Here is a 15,053-nt window from a genome sequence, read left to right as displayed (position 1 = left end):
GAGTTGAAGCCCTGAAACACACGCTCCCATTCCAATGGTCTGACACTACTATAAGATACTTAGGCACCTCCATACCAAGAGACCTGTCACAAATATACACCGCTAATTTTCAACCCCTCCTAACCACAATGCGCAGAGACCTGGAGGAATGGACCAAAGTCCGTCTCTCCTGGTTTGGACGCATTGGAGTGTTAAAAATGAACATTCTACCCAGGCTGCTCTACTTGTTCCAGACACTACCAATCCACATACCTGAGGCATACTTCTCAACACTGCGCTCCATGGCACTCAGATTCACATGGCACAACCTACAGGCACGGGTCAAACACGACACTCTCACTTTACCAAAACGGAAGGGCGGCCTGGCCCTCCCAGACTTCCAGGTCTATTACAAAGCAACCCATCTCCAGAGGGTGATGGAATGGTCCAAATCGGAGGTCCACAAGTTATGGAAAGAAATAGAGTCAGACCAAATATCAAGACCAATAGGGCTCCTACCGTGGCTAGACCACCACCAGGGCAGACAGCTGGCTAACCCACACCCGCTAATTAGAGCGACCTTAATGGTTTGGCATAAAGTGGGGACACCCTCCTCCCTCACCACGCCCATATCACCACTCTTACCCCTGACACATAATGACGCCTTCCCACCTGGACTGGACGCAGGCCCGTTCCAACAAATGTTAGGAAACTCGCTACCTAGACTCTGCCACGCTACCACCAATGGCACGATACGGACTCTTGAGTCCCTGATGCCCGTAGAGAGACCGACGTTCATGGTACAGTTCAGGTACAAACAACTATCCGCCTACCTACTAACAATCACCAAAGACATCCATGCTCACAGGACGCTCACGGACTTTGAAAGGCTCTGCCATGACCCAAGCCCACTGGCCAGGGGACTGTCCACTCTTTACAACCTCCTCATGGACGCAAGGAGACTTCCCCCACCGAGCTTCATGAGTAAATGGGAAACCGACCTGGGAATTACACTCTTGCCAGCCCAATGGGAAAAGATCTGTACCCTGTCCCTTCACTGTTCAACATCCAGTAGCACACAAGAAACGGCCTATAAAGTACTGTCTCGCTGGTACCGCACGCCATTGGTCACCCACTCCTACGATCCAACCGCCACCAACAACTGTTGGAGATGTGAGAAAGCCCTAGGCACTCTCTTCCATATCTGGTGGACATGCCCCTTGATAAGACCCTACTGGGCAGCGATCCACACGATCATCACCAAATTTTCTGATACTCCCCCCCACTTAGACCCAGCAGCCTTCCTCCTACACCACACCTCCACCCGTAGCTCAGCTTACAAAAAATCCCTAACGATCAGGATTTTAAACACAGCCAAGAGCCTCATTCCCCTATACTGGAAACAAAAGACCCCACCACCTGTGTCGGCCTGGTTTAAGCGCATGGAAGAGCTCAGGGCGCTAGAGGAACTCACCTCACACGCAGAGGGGAGGGAACAGTCGTATATGACGACCTGGACACACTGGATACTGACCACGACGAAACCCGACTTCCAGACACTTATCACAGACTGAGTAGACACCAATGGGAACATGACCCGAGACAATGGGTAGGGGTGACAAGGAATGACCGAAAAGACAGCGCACGTCACACATGAAGCTACCACTGACAGAAGTTAACACGACAATTCTAGCCCTGACAGAGACGAAGGACCACACAAACCTATAGGGCAGGGAGGACGCTCTCTCAAACGCTGAGGAATCCCCCCCCCCCAATTTTTTCTCCCATCCCTCCCCCCCCCCCCCCCACCCCCCTTCCCGGGTGGACCTGCGGGCCACGCAGCCGGACCAGGATACAGCAGACTTCAGGTATGCCATTGAAAGCTTAACTACACATGTTTCAACCTGGAAACCTGAGCGTTTCCCTGCTTTATTATACCGACACTTCAGATTCGCTAACATTGTGCTCCATAACTTGTATCTGCCATTTGTTGGAAACCTGCGTGTTTCACCGAACCACACTTGAGACGTTTACTTTTATTGTTGTTTGCAAATTTATTCTCGAAAATCTGAATAAAACTTAATTCACAAAAAAAAAAAAAAAACCAAACTGGCAGAGAACTGCTAAAAGCAAGCGTCATCACAAGATCCGGGCTATGTGTAGTTTCCCGAGTGATGGGGACTTGTATTTTCTTAATGATACATATTCAAAGACAACATTTTTACACCTGAATAATTGCACTAACACAGCTACTCAAATCTCTCTCTATATATATATATATATACACACACACACATATACTTATTGTTATCGTAAAAAAAAGTGTTTGTAGACTGAAAAGTCAAAATGCAGATACAACAGCTTCCATTCTTCTGGGAAAGCTATCCACAAGATGTTGGGAGTGTTTATGTGGGCCTACTTATTCAGTAGCGCATTTGTGAGGTCAGGCACAGATGTTAGACAGGAAGGCCTGGCTCACAATCTCAGTTCCAGTTCATCCCAAAGGTGTTCGATGGGATCCATTATTCTTCACCAAATTAATCTGACTATTTCTCTATGGACCTTGTTTTGTTCACTGGGGCACAATTTTTCTGGAATAGAAATAGGTCTTTCCCAAACAAAGTTTGGAAGCATAGCATTGTCCAAAATGTCTTGGCATGCTGAAGCATTAAAGGGACAGCCAGACCACTTCTGCCCATTGGAGTGGTCTGGGTGCCAACTCCCACTACCCTTAACCCTGCAAGTGTAATTATTGCAGTTTTCATAAACTGCAATAATTACCTTGCAGGGTTAACTCCTCCTCTAGTGGATGTCTACTAGACAGCCACTAGAGGGTACTTCCTGGTTTATAGCACAGATTTTCTGTGCTATAGCGTCGCTGGACGTCCTCACGCTGTGTGAGGACCTCCAGCATTACTAAAATCCCAATAGGGAAGCATTGAAAGCATTTTTTTTTATGCTTTCCTATGGGGAGGTCTAATTAGGTCTCACCCTGCCGGCGGCCGCGCATGCGCTATCGGTCTCCCCCGCCGCATGATGTCAGCGGGGAAGGAGCATGGGCGGACCCTGGACCAGCGCTGGACTCCGGTAAGTCACTGAAGGGGTTTATACCCCTTCAGCAACCTGGGATGTGGGGTGGGAGGGAGAGGGGACCTGCAGTTTTCCTGGCACTGGAGTGTCCCTTTAAGATTTGCCATCACTGAGAGTAAGGGGCCCAGTCCAACTCTTGCAAAACAGCCCCATACCATTATCACTCCTCCACAAAACTTTACAGTTGGCACAATGCAGTCATACAGTTAACGTTCTCTTGGCATTTGCCAAATCCAGACTCGCTCATCAGACTGCCAGAGACGTGATTCATCACTCCACAGAACACGTTCTCCAGAGTACAGATATTTTTTTGAATATCCTATTAAACTCAAAGACCTTAGAGTGCACCGTTTTTTCTTATTATACACTGCTCAAAAAAAATAAAGGGAACACTTAAACAACACAATGTAACTCCAGGTCAATCACATTTCTGTGAAATCAAACTGTCCACTTAGGAAGCAACACTGAGTGTCTCTGATGTCTCGCTCCATCCACCAACGTCACATTGCACCACAGACTGTCCAGGAGTTGGCAGATGCTTTAGTCCAGGTCTGGGAGGAGATCCCTCAGGAGAGCATCCGCCACCTCATCAGGAGCATGCACAGGCTTTGTAGGGGGGTCATACAGGCACGTGGAGGCCACACACACTACTAAGCCTCATTTAGACTTGTTTTGAGGACATCAAAGTTGGATCAGCCTGTAGTGTGTTTTTCCACTTTAATTTTGAGTGTGACTCTAAATCCAGACCTCCATGGGTTGAAAAATTTGATTTCCATTTTTTTTATTTTGGTGTGATTTTGTTGTCAGCACATTCAACTATGTAAAGACCAAAGTATTTCAGAAGAATATTTAACTCATTCAGATCTAGGTGTTATTTTAGTGTTCCCTTTATTATTTTGAGCAGTGCACACACACACACACACACACACACTCATTATAAACTTAGTAATGTTGCAGAATCATATTTCTTTGCTGGATAAAATACCCTAATTTTATCTGTTCATTTAAAATACTGGCCACTAGCTGGCATACACCCACAAGAATAAAAATGATACATATTTGCTTTAAGAAAAAAAAAAAAAAAAAAAAAAAGCACATTCTTCTATGCCACAAAATGTATTGACAACAGTGTGAGCAGTCTAACAATAGTAGATGAGATTCCTGTTCAATGAGCTCAATCTAACTACCAGAATCAGGTACTAGGTTACCATGAATATTTTAATTTACACCCTGGTGGTCAGCACCGATTGCTGGACTGTGACAGACCCCTCTCTGTACCTGTCCCAATACTGCAGGATGCCTTGCTATGTATCCTGAATATTGCACTATTATTATTATTACTATTTCCACACTCTGCCTGCAGTACACACATTCTGCCCTACATACTTCACAAACTTTCTAACAAATCAGAATGGAGGCAGCAGACTTGTTTGCCATTAGTGCACTCCTCAGTCAGCCTGCCCAGGAGAAGGTCAGAGCCTCTCCATATAACAGTGTAATAATACAAATAATAATAATTCACATTATCAGCTGAACACATAGAGTGGCATGGCGCTAAGCATGCTGGGTGCAGGCCATGTGCCCAGAGACTCCCACCAATCAGAGTGAGACCCGGTAACAGCCAGCAAGTGTCAGCCATGGCGACATCTTACCTGACTGCACAATGCAGCGGAGTGCTCTGAACGCCGGCATGGTGAGTGGGTGTGGCCAGCGTGCCACGTGATCCGTGTAGCTGAGCCGTCATTGGCCGCAGATGACTGGCGGAAGTAAACACGCAAAGTGCTAGGACATCCTGGCAGCGTGAATGCTACTGTCACAGTACGGGTAGCAACAAGGGGCACATTACTACAAAACTCGAAACCATGCCTACATTTTTCCTGTTCTTGTAAATGTTATGGATCCAACATGCTGTAGGTGAGCACCTAATTTACTGCAGAGACATAGAGGGGATAGTTTTCAAAAATGTCTGCAAAGGTTTTTTTTTCAAATTTTTATTTTAAATTAAAGACAGTATGTTAAAAAAAAAAGAAAAGCAAAACAAACAGTTAGGACAGTAAAAAAAAAATACATATATTTATTCTTTAAGTTCTAAGGAATGAACTCCCTGTTTGCATTCAGTAGATGGATGACCGTAAGTGGTTTACACTTAAGAGTAACGGATGTATTTGATGTACCCCAGTGATGTCATTTGGAAGTTTAAAGCTGTGCCATGTTTATTTGGGACAATCCAGCCCAGGCACCAAGAACAACACAGGGTTACTTATTAACGCGAGAATTCAAAGTGAATTTAAAATCTTAGGCCAGAGTTGCCAAACAGAAAGTATTGCTAATTTAGAGAATTTTTCCAGTTCAGCTATTTTGACCTTAACCCCATAAGGACACATGACGGAAATATTCCATCATGATTCCACTTTATTTCTGAAGTTGTGTCCCTAAGGAGTTAAATTTAAAATTCACCTTGAATTCTCCCTATTGTAAATAATCATGATAGTTTGAGTCTGGGTAAAGCTAGATCACATTCCCTACCTGTAACCCAAAGACGGAAGAAACCACACTTGCCATCTATAATGATAACTTTCAAAAGAGTAATATGCCTCTAATTCATTTATGCATAATTAGCAAATACATTTCAAATATTGGGGCAAAAGTTTTATTTTTGACCCAAATCACCATTTATTTTAGCGTCCTTGAGTTTCCAGGTAAAAGCATATTATAACCGATTATTTCCCACCCTCGTTCTTGCACATGACATGCCAAGTGTGCATGCCAAGCCGGTGAGTAAACTCCCAGACTACAAAGCCTGCTAAAAAATGCTAAGTCACAGATTCAAATCCCGGCTGGGTCAACTCAGCCCTTCATCCTTCCAAGGTCAATAAAACGAGTACCAACAATTGGGTAATAATAACAACAACATATATTACTATTCAGCTGCCGATTTGGTTAAAGGGAAACTCCAGTGCCAGGAAAACGATCCGTTTTCCTGGCACTGGAGGGTCCCTCTCTCTCCCACCCCCCAATCCCCGGTTACTGAAGGGGTGAAAACCCCTTCAGTGACTTACCTGAGGCAGCGGCGATGTCCCTCGTCGCTGTCTCCGCGATGCTCCTCCTATCCATTGCGTCGGCCGGTGGGCGAGACTGATCTCGCCCACCGGCCGAGGGGACCTAATGCGCATACGCGGCAATGCCGCGCATGCGCATTACGTCTCCCCATAGGAAAGCATTGAAAAATCATTTCAATGCTTTCCTATGGGGTTTTGAGCGACGCTGGAGGTCCTCACACAGCGTGAGGACGTCCAGCGACGCTCTAGCACAGGTTTTCTGTGCTAGAACCCAGGAAGTGACCTCTAGTGGCTGTCTAACAGACAGCCACTAGAGGTGGAGTTAACCCTGCAATGTAATTATTGCAGTTTATAAAAAAACTGCAATAATTACACTTGCTGTGTTAAGAGGAGTGGGAGTTGGCACCCAGACCACTCCAATGAGCAGAAGTGGTCTGGGTGCCTAGAGTGTCCCTTTAATTCTGAGAGCGTCGAGTCCCACTGGGAGAAAGGCGCTATATAAATACTAGTTAATATAGTCTATTTAAGACCCCGTGGAGATCATGGCTTTTCGCATTTTAATCTTCGGCATTGAAGAAAATAGCAGCATTGAACCATGACAACATACAAGCAGAGATGTCACCTATTGGGGATCTTTATATAATAAAAAAAAAACCAAAAAAAAAAAACTTAAAAACCTCCACCGTTGCTACTTTAAATACTAGAATCTAAATTTGTATCTGAAATTTATATTTTGTGTTTTTATTTCTCAAACTGTGTAATAGTTTGACACATCATGTGCATCATTTTTCACTTGCATCTCTTGGTCATCAACGGTCACCTCTCCCAAATGATGGGAAATTGCAAGTTCTAAAGCTGTTTGAAACTCTGCCTTTTGTACATTTGCGTAAAATTGGCTCTTTGACTGCACTGGAATATCTGTGTGCCTCGCTGTTTGATCTAATCGTCTTAATAAGTGTGTTTCTGTCATTATAGAATATAATGAATGCCTATTACTGCATGATCAACAAAAAAAAACATTTTATTGTACCCAGACAGGGGAGGTTTCAATTTCTTTTTTTTTTTTTAACTTTTGGATATGTGGGAGGGAAACCAAGTCTTCTTTTATATATAGCAACAGTGTAAAGCACTACATGCATATTGGCCATTTATTTAATGCTATTAAAGGAACATTCCAGGCTGTAAGTGACTCCAATGTTTGAAAGCATGATGCCAATTTAAAGAATATACTAAAACATTAAAATATAAATATTTCATGTTCCATAGACTCAGGTCTCTTTCCATATTAGGTAGTAGCTTAATCAACAAGAAGCCTCATATTCGGGTTTATGGAGTCTGAACTGCTAAACAAATTTAACCTAACAGTGCACGGGTTACAGTACAGATTGGGCACTAGTTTGCAAATATTACAAATGTGACATCCACCAGCATACACATTGAGACGACATGCATCTTCATTGCTATCGACATTAAATCTGCCAAACTACACACGTGTCTACTCTAAACAGTGAGTGGAGGGACGGACTAAGGTTAGAATTCAAAGCCAATTTTAATGTTAAAAAAAGACAAACTGGAAAAAATCTAAGCCAGCTGTGCTTTGAGTTAAGCTACGTTAAATGTAAAATTCACTTCTCACTTTAGTAAATAATCCTGTTTATTTGCACAGCATTGTTATTATATTTATTATATTTCTCTAAGCAGTGTCTGTTGTCTGTTGATGTTATCATACATATACCTAGATACCAATAAAAACGATGATATAACAGCCTTATATAAATAACAAGCAACAGATATTATTTGTGTTCTCATGGCCAGCCTTCATTTGTTTTTTCTTTTACTGAAAAATAAACACCGATATACATTCAAATACAAGTAACAAAGATCAAGACTAAGGTATTCAATTACTATATAATTTAAAAAAAAAAAAAAAAAAATAACACTGAATGTTGCTAAAGTAGAACTGGAGCAATGATCAGTCATTGCTTACACGTTAACTTTTCTAAGACCTACAGTAATCCTAGAATAGTGATATGGGAAATCAAGTGTTCATGTTAATTTGATGGGGTCGTAGAGAAACCCATTAAGGTGGAGAGAGTCCATTGTGATTTATGTAACATTTAATGTTTGTCCATTTGTTTGCAACCACATATTGTCCAAGCTCTGCAGAACTTGGCATGTTAATACATAATCTTAAAGCCATTGTGAGCCACATCTTTAGTTCAACAGCCTTACTATAATTGAAAAAAGACCTTTTAGAGGGTGACTGCTGGGTCCACAACTGGTGCAATAATACTCCTGTTCTAAATAGTCTGCTGTTGCAGCTCTCTATATACACACACACACACACACACACACACAAACATTCACAGGCATACAGTGTTTTAATAATATTTATTTTACCTTAAATTGTAGGCCTCTGAATAATTCTATGAGCAAATAAAGCTAAAAATTGTAGGCTGGGTACCTCTTTAAGGTTAGGGAGCTACAAAGTAACCCATTATACCAATTACATTCTACAGGGGGTAAGTTGCACTTTCTAATATACAAGCACCTTTCCACAGACCCGACATTAAAGAGTGACCTGAGTAAGGTGGACCTTAAGCCCAAAATGAAGGGCTGAATGTAGTAACATCTTCAGCTCAAAAGAACAAACAACCTATGTTTCTCTCCTAAACTGACAGCACAGGCAACTCTTTGATTTTATCCTATTTAAATCTTTTATATATGGCATCGCTATATACATGGCTGCTGTTGCCAGCAATTTATAAAACATTTTCTCCAAGCCAAACGCAAAGCTGTTAGCACTTTTATGTCACCGTAGATGTTCACTGATGGTTGTAATTTACATGACTGAGATAGGTCTTCAATCTCTAAAAATCCCTCCAAGAGATTTTTTTCAATGTGCTGAGAAGAGATTATTAGAATCGAAGTAAAAGCTCAAATGTCATTCAAGAGGAACTGTAACATGCCAGGATTTTTAAATAGTATGTTTACTTATTTCTACATCCAACAAATATGTGTTTGTGCAGTGTGAAAAACAACATTAAAATGTAGAAATCCACACTTCTAGGCTCCTCAATCTTGCCTCATTGTTATAAGTAGCTTGCACCTAGGGGACAGCAGAAATAATAGGATATATAAAACAATGTTTTAGATTCTTCTCATTTGCAATGTGTGCCCTGGCTGTACCAGGATTGAACTGGATTTTGATGTAATTTTCAAAATGTTTAACATAATTTCAAAAGAATATGGAGTAAAAAGACTTTAAAAAAAAATGTTAATGCAAGGTATAAATAGTTTTTAATGTTTTATTCAGTGGTAGAAATTTCAGGGGAAAAAAGTGAAAGATCGTCTCTTTAAGGAAGCTTAGATAACTTTTTTTTTTAACTAAATTTTTTTAAATTGAGCTTCAATGTCAAATTAAATATACAAGACAAATGTTTGCTACTCTTTAATCCATATTTTATCTTTAAGTGCCACTGGATAGGTACAGACTGTGTAAACAATATGCTGATAGACTGTAATAAAACACAGTAAACCATCTAAACCGGTAAATAAACTATGGGTTAGGGGTTTTTGAATAACCCCGAAATGTAGAGAAAGTACCAGCAAAAGCAGTGGCACTAAAGATGCACATTTACATTTTGATATAAAATAGAACTGGTAAGGTTTTCTGTTTTTTTTAAATATGTATCTGCCCTCATTCACATAATAAGCCAGATATACTTTATCTCCCGAGCATAGACTCACCCCTTATGTTATTTGCGTGTGATACTATACTATATGCTGTAGTATGTTGTATGTGATATACCGTTATATTCTACAGTGTATAGTGTAGTATATTTTCTATAATATCCTGTAGCATAATACCGACCATTCTGATATTAAAGTGGTCATTGACTACAAGATAAACATAGCAATGGGCCTGATAATACTTTATAACAATGTTACTTTAAGTGAAGCTGGGAGGCAATCTGGGTGCCAAGTGAGTTGTTTAATCAGGTTGTTAATTCACTCTAAGACAAAAAGAAGATATCTCTTATTGTAGGTTTTCCAAACAGATTGATGTTGGAATGTTCCAAGCGCTTGCGGTGTCAGAGAGTTCACACAATAGTAACAGCAGTAACCTCAATTTTTGTGACAAAACAGGGAAATCAGAACTTGAAGGCTTAACTCTAGACAGAGCTCAGAAACTATGTACAGATTGTGTGGGTGCTTCATGCCTGGGCAATCCTTTCCACAGTCCGTCTGTACTCGGCTATAAGCTGTTGATAGCTCTCCTCAAGGTGCTCATGCTGAGTATTTAGATCTATTTGGTTCATCTGGTTGGTTAGTTCTTCTGGTTGGAGACATCTCCTCATCTTGGCCAGCTCCCTTTGGTTTTTCTGTACAAAGTATAAAATAAATGAATAAATAGCACAAATTTGAAGTCCAAGTAAACAATAAAAAGTATGGGACTATTCACTATACAATGAGCTGTACTAATTTAGCATCCAACTAGCTAAACAGAGGCCACAATAACCCGAGTTTTGCTTTCTCGAGTGGCTAATTTGGCCTAAATGTTGATTGTCACATGTTAACTCAGCACAGGTTTCTGTTTGGTAACTAACTCACTAGATTTTCATCTGTAATGGTGCAACGTAACAGACATACTTTCAGAGTAAATTACAAAACAATGGCTTACATACTGACATCAAAACAAATTAGTCTAAAAGTTAAAGTTTTTATTAAAAAAACTTAATGGCAGCATGCATGAAACAAAAGTAACAATTGTTTTATGTAAATATATGTCAAATCTATTTTTTTATTTCAACTGTAAACAGTTACGCAGCTATACGACATCTTTAGAAATATGAGCTGGAATTTGCAAGCTATTATAGGTTTGCCAATTCCAGCTGTAATTATAAGACGAACACGTACATATAAGTTAATCTCAGGTGGTTCAGTAAAGTCATGTTTCCACAAAAATATCAGTATTTATACAAGCAACATAACATCATTATTTTTTTTTTTAAGCAACAGCAGTGTAACCAGACAGGAAGCCAGATCATTTCATATAAAAATCACAAAACCATGCCTCCAACAACATAAGAAAGGCGTTACTACATTTCAGATGGGAAAACACCATTGGGAACTATGTTGTAGTTGCCGAACATTTATTGTACATCACAGACATCACATCAGGCTACCAAACGAAAACTTTGGAAGAGGCTTTTTTGATCTGTCTGAAAATGTATCTTCTGTATAGTACTGGAAAGGAGGAGCCTAGTGTAGTAAACAAAGTTGTGTCCAAGCCTGTCTCATCTAATCTCTGAAGAGAAAGCATATACCGTATATACTCGAGTATAAGACGAGTTTTTCAGCACATTTTTTGTGCTGAAAAACCCCCACTCGTCTTATACTCGAGTGAGTGTCTGTATTATGGCAACTTACATTGCCATAATACAGACAGGACCACCGGGCTCATTACATTCTCCTACAGCCCAGACCTGACCTGCCTACAACACATGCGTCAACAAAACACAAAGCTGTGCCTGACAACACAATGTAAAGACCCACAAAAATGGAACTCCGCCTCAATGCCTTTAAACATCAGTAAAGTAATGAACCTAACAATTGTGCTCTTTTATATTTATAGCATAAAGCTGAATAACAGATGTGTAATGTAGGTCGTACCTTGTATGGACCAACAAGCCTTTTCTTGATATCCAATCTGTATGCCTTCGCTTTCTCAGGATCAGTCAGGTCTGTTGCACGGAGTCGAAGAATTTCATATACTCGTCTTGCATGTTGCTGAAAATAATATATTGCTTTGGATTAGTTCCCATGTTTAATTTCTAGTGGTCTCTGTTACTGTAAGCATCATATGGGAAATAGATATAGATATATAGAGAGAGAGCGAGAAAGTCGTTTTTTTATCCTTCTATTTAGATTAATAGTACGTTTGCTTAAAAGTAATAGAATCATGCTTTGATTTTATTTCTAGGAACTTTCATAACACACTGCTGGATTAGATAAGAAGGAGAAATCACTACTTTAGAAGAAGAAGAAAAAAAAACTGAATGTTTTTACATAGTACATATCTCTGCATTGTGATTCTCTCATTGATAAGCATGTGACAGCATTACGTTAGATTGTTAAAATCTAGAGAAGACTGTGCATAAGACAGTTCTGAGAATTTGAAAATGCACTAAAATGACACGTGACATCACTGCCATATGTAATGATGTCACACATTTGCAAGTCTTATCACTGAAACAAATGTGCAAGATTCTACACAATATACTGGACAAGCAATGGCATATGAAGAATATTTCAATATTTAAATATTGGAAAAGTGCAACCACCCCAACAAATTTTTTTTAAATAAATGAATTTTTTTTATTTTATATTTGTGTGTGCAGCAGACGCCAGGGGGGTCAGTTAACTGTTCAAAGCCAATGACTTCAGTTCTGGGTTGGCTGATGACACCCTCATGAAGCTGCCGGCAGCAGAGGGGTTAGTCTCTGTATGTGCAGCCCTTCATAGCGGAATCCTGCACATACAATCTCAAGGCACCATGACCACTTCAAATCACTGAAATTGGCATGTTGTATGTAGTATAACATTAAAGGATAAGCTGCCAAAATCTCTTGCAACATTAGATATTTGCAAGCTTAATGCAAAAATAAAATATATGCATATTGTGAGGTACTTAAGGGGGAATCTATGGGCAAAGTCCCCATTTACATGGCAGCTTCAATTAACCTGTGATTGTGTAGCCAGACAAAACACATGGATACTAGTGAAAAACCCTGCAAAACAGTGTAGACGGTAAGGACAAACTTTAACCCTGATATAAATGCGCCGTCATAGTTTGCTTACAGAAGAATGTGTTTTTTTTTCCCCCCCTTTGCTCTGTAATTCTATATAACACACACAAAGTGTAGTCTATATCCATACACGCCGTGCAAAAAGAATCATTTTTCTGTAAGTGAACTGTAAGCATACATTTGTACAAGAGCTAAAGTTCACGTCTTTCCCACTGAGTGTCAGCTTTATACGGAAAGAGAGGCAAATTCCCATGAAAGTCAAACAGTCATATGGTATAGTGTCTGTCTGTGGTGGAGGGATGGAGGGGGAAGAGGGATGGGGGAAAAGAAAAGAGGAAACATGCAGCATTAAGGAATTTGTCCAAGTCAGCAGCCTGACACGATACAAAGTACTGTAGAATGTCTCAAGCAATCATAGGCTGTGCTGGCATGCACATACCTTATTTATCTTGAGTTTCTGTTGAGTTTCTGTCACCATCTCTTTACTGAACCCGAGATGGAGTTTTTCAGCAGAAAAACACGGCAAATCTTGACAGAGTTTAACAAGGACATAGTCTCGAAGACGGACAAAGCTTTCTGACGGATCTTCAGCTGTAGGAAGAAAGAAAAAAAAAGTTTCATTTTGAAATACTTCGCAGCTGTCCTCTTTCCATATCTAAATAATCACGATCACATAACTATGATTAGCCAGCTTGACAAAGACCTAGCAGGTCGAAACGTTTCTGCTCTTTTTTTTGCAATCTAAAATTGGCGTTTAAATTAGTTTTTTGCATTTTTCACACACAAACAAATATTAACGCTAACTTTGGCCAGTGTTTGTGACTAAGTGGCTACTAAAGAAGACTGGACATACTCAGTTTGCAATACCTTGGGTTGTCTACTATTGCAAATGGTATGCCATCATAGGGGTAATTCTTATTCCTGGGCTACCATACGGTCTCAAAGGCAACTTAACCAATCTGGCAAATTTCAATGTGAAAAAAAATGAAAAATGTAACATGCTATAAAAATATTTGACACTGTAACTTCCCAAAACACCATAAAACCTGTACACAGGGCGTACTGTTTTACACGTGAGACATCGCTGAATACAAATATGTGTATTTTATTGCAGTAACAGCTAACAGTATTATGACATTTACAGTTAAAATGTCATGCAGAAATAAAATTAAAAAAAAAGGTAACATCTCTTAATTTCTCACTTTTTAAAAATATTTTATTTATATCAAATTATGTTTCATAGACAAATATTTGATGTTAAATTAAAACCCTATTTCACCTGAATAAAATTATATATAATAAGTGTGGGTGCACTTAATATGAAAGAGTTGAATTACGGTTGAACAGACATATAGTCAAATTCCAAGTTTTGTTTAAGTTTTATTTTGATCAAAACATGTACATTTGGCTCAGTCATTAAGGGGTTAAAAATCTGTGTAAAACAGTGAATCTTTGGTATTTTCTGAAATACATAGTAATTCTATAAAATGATACCCCTCATAAAAGGCCCTACTTGACATGCAGACCTTTTAGGGAAAAATAAAACAGTTTAAGCTTTGCAAGAAAAAGAAAACACTACAATCGTTATGAAAACGAATTTGTCATAGGTAGGCACAAAACTTTCCTAGTGAAATAGGAAAACTAAAACTAAAATGAAAAATGAAATCCATAAGCACGGCATTGGTAAGATCTCGTTTTCAGTTCTTATCGGTGCCTATATATTACGTTGTGTGTGCAAGGTTAACCAATTAAATTGCTGTGTGCTTGGCCTTCCAAACCGCAGCATGCTGTATCTAAACATGTTTGTGACCATAATCCTACCATATTGGTGTATCTAGACAATTTGTGACACTGTGCACACCATACTTGTTTTTCCAGCTTATTTTGGTGAAAGCAAACAACTATATAGAATTTTACTGATTCAATAACTTTCCTGCCAAATAGCACATAGCTGGACTTGTATTTAAGGGAGTGACAAGGAAGTCTACTGCAATTACAGGCAGTTTTAATATAGACAGATGGAGAGCTCAGGTAGCTAGGTTTACGATACCAGTAAAACGTTTAACTACTGTTGGAAAACACTTTGGAGTTTTTGTTTTTACACAAGTTTATG

General features: G+C 39.7%; 2 protein-coding genes across 2 annotated transcripts in view; both read right to left on the bottom strand.

Moving 5' to 3' along the window:
• METAP1D (methionyl aminopeptidase type 1D, mitochondrial) overlaps positions 1-4,776 on the bottom strand; it is a 140,126-nt gene extending 135,350 nt beyond the window's left edge. The window contains exon 1 of the mRNA XM_063428643.1: positions 4,722-4,776. Within this exon, the coding sequence (XP_063284713.1) occupies positions 4,722-4,761 (40 nt within the window). The 5' untranslated portion in view covers positions 4,762-4,776. The remainder of the gene's footprint in view (positions 1-4,721) is intronic.
• Positions 4,777-9,564: 4,788 nt separating this feature from the next.
• HAT1 (histone acetyltransferase 1) overlaps positions 9,565-15,053 on the bottom strand; it is a 49,845-nt gene continuing 44,356 nt past the window's right edge. Inside the window, exons 9-11 of the mRNA XM_063429729.1 lie at positions 13,380-13,531; positions 11,805-11,921; positions 9,565-10,513 (exon numbers count right to left, since the gene is read on the bottom strand). Coding sequence (XP_063285799.1) covers positions 10,346-10,513; positions 11,805-11,921; positions 13,380-13,531 — 437 coding nt within the window. The 3' untranslated portion in view covers positions 9,565-10,345. The remainder of the gene's footprint in view (positions 10,514-11,804; positions 11,922-13,379; positions 13,532-15,053) is intronic.

Source organism: Pelobates fuscus, chromosome 8 (assembly GCF_036172605.1).
Source record: "Pelobates fuscus isolate aPelFus1 chromosome 8, aPelFus1.pri, whole genome shotgun sequence".
In the NCBI taxonomy this organism is placed as follows: Eukaryota; Metazoa; Chordata; class Amphibia; order Anura; family Pelobatidae; genus Pelobates; species Pelobates fuscus.
The sequence above is the reverse complement of the archived record's forward strand: the minus strand, read 5'-3'. Positions and strand labels throughout refer to the sequence as shown.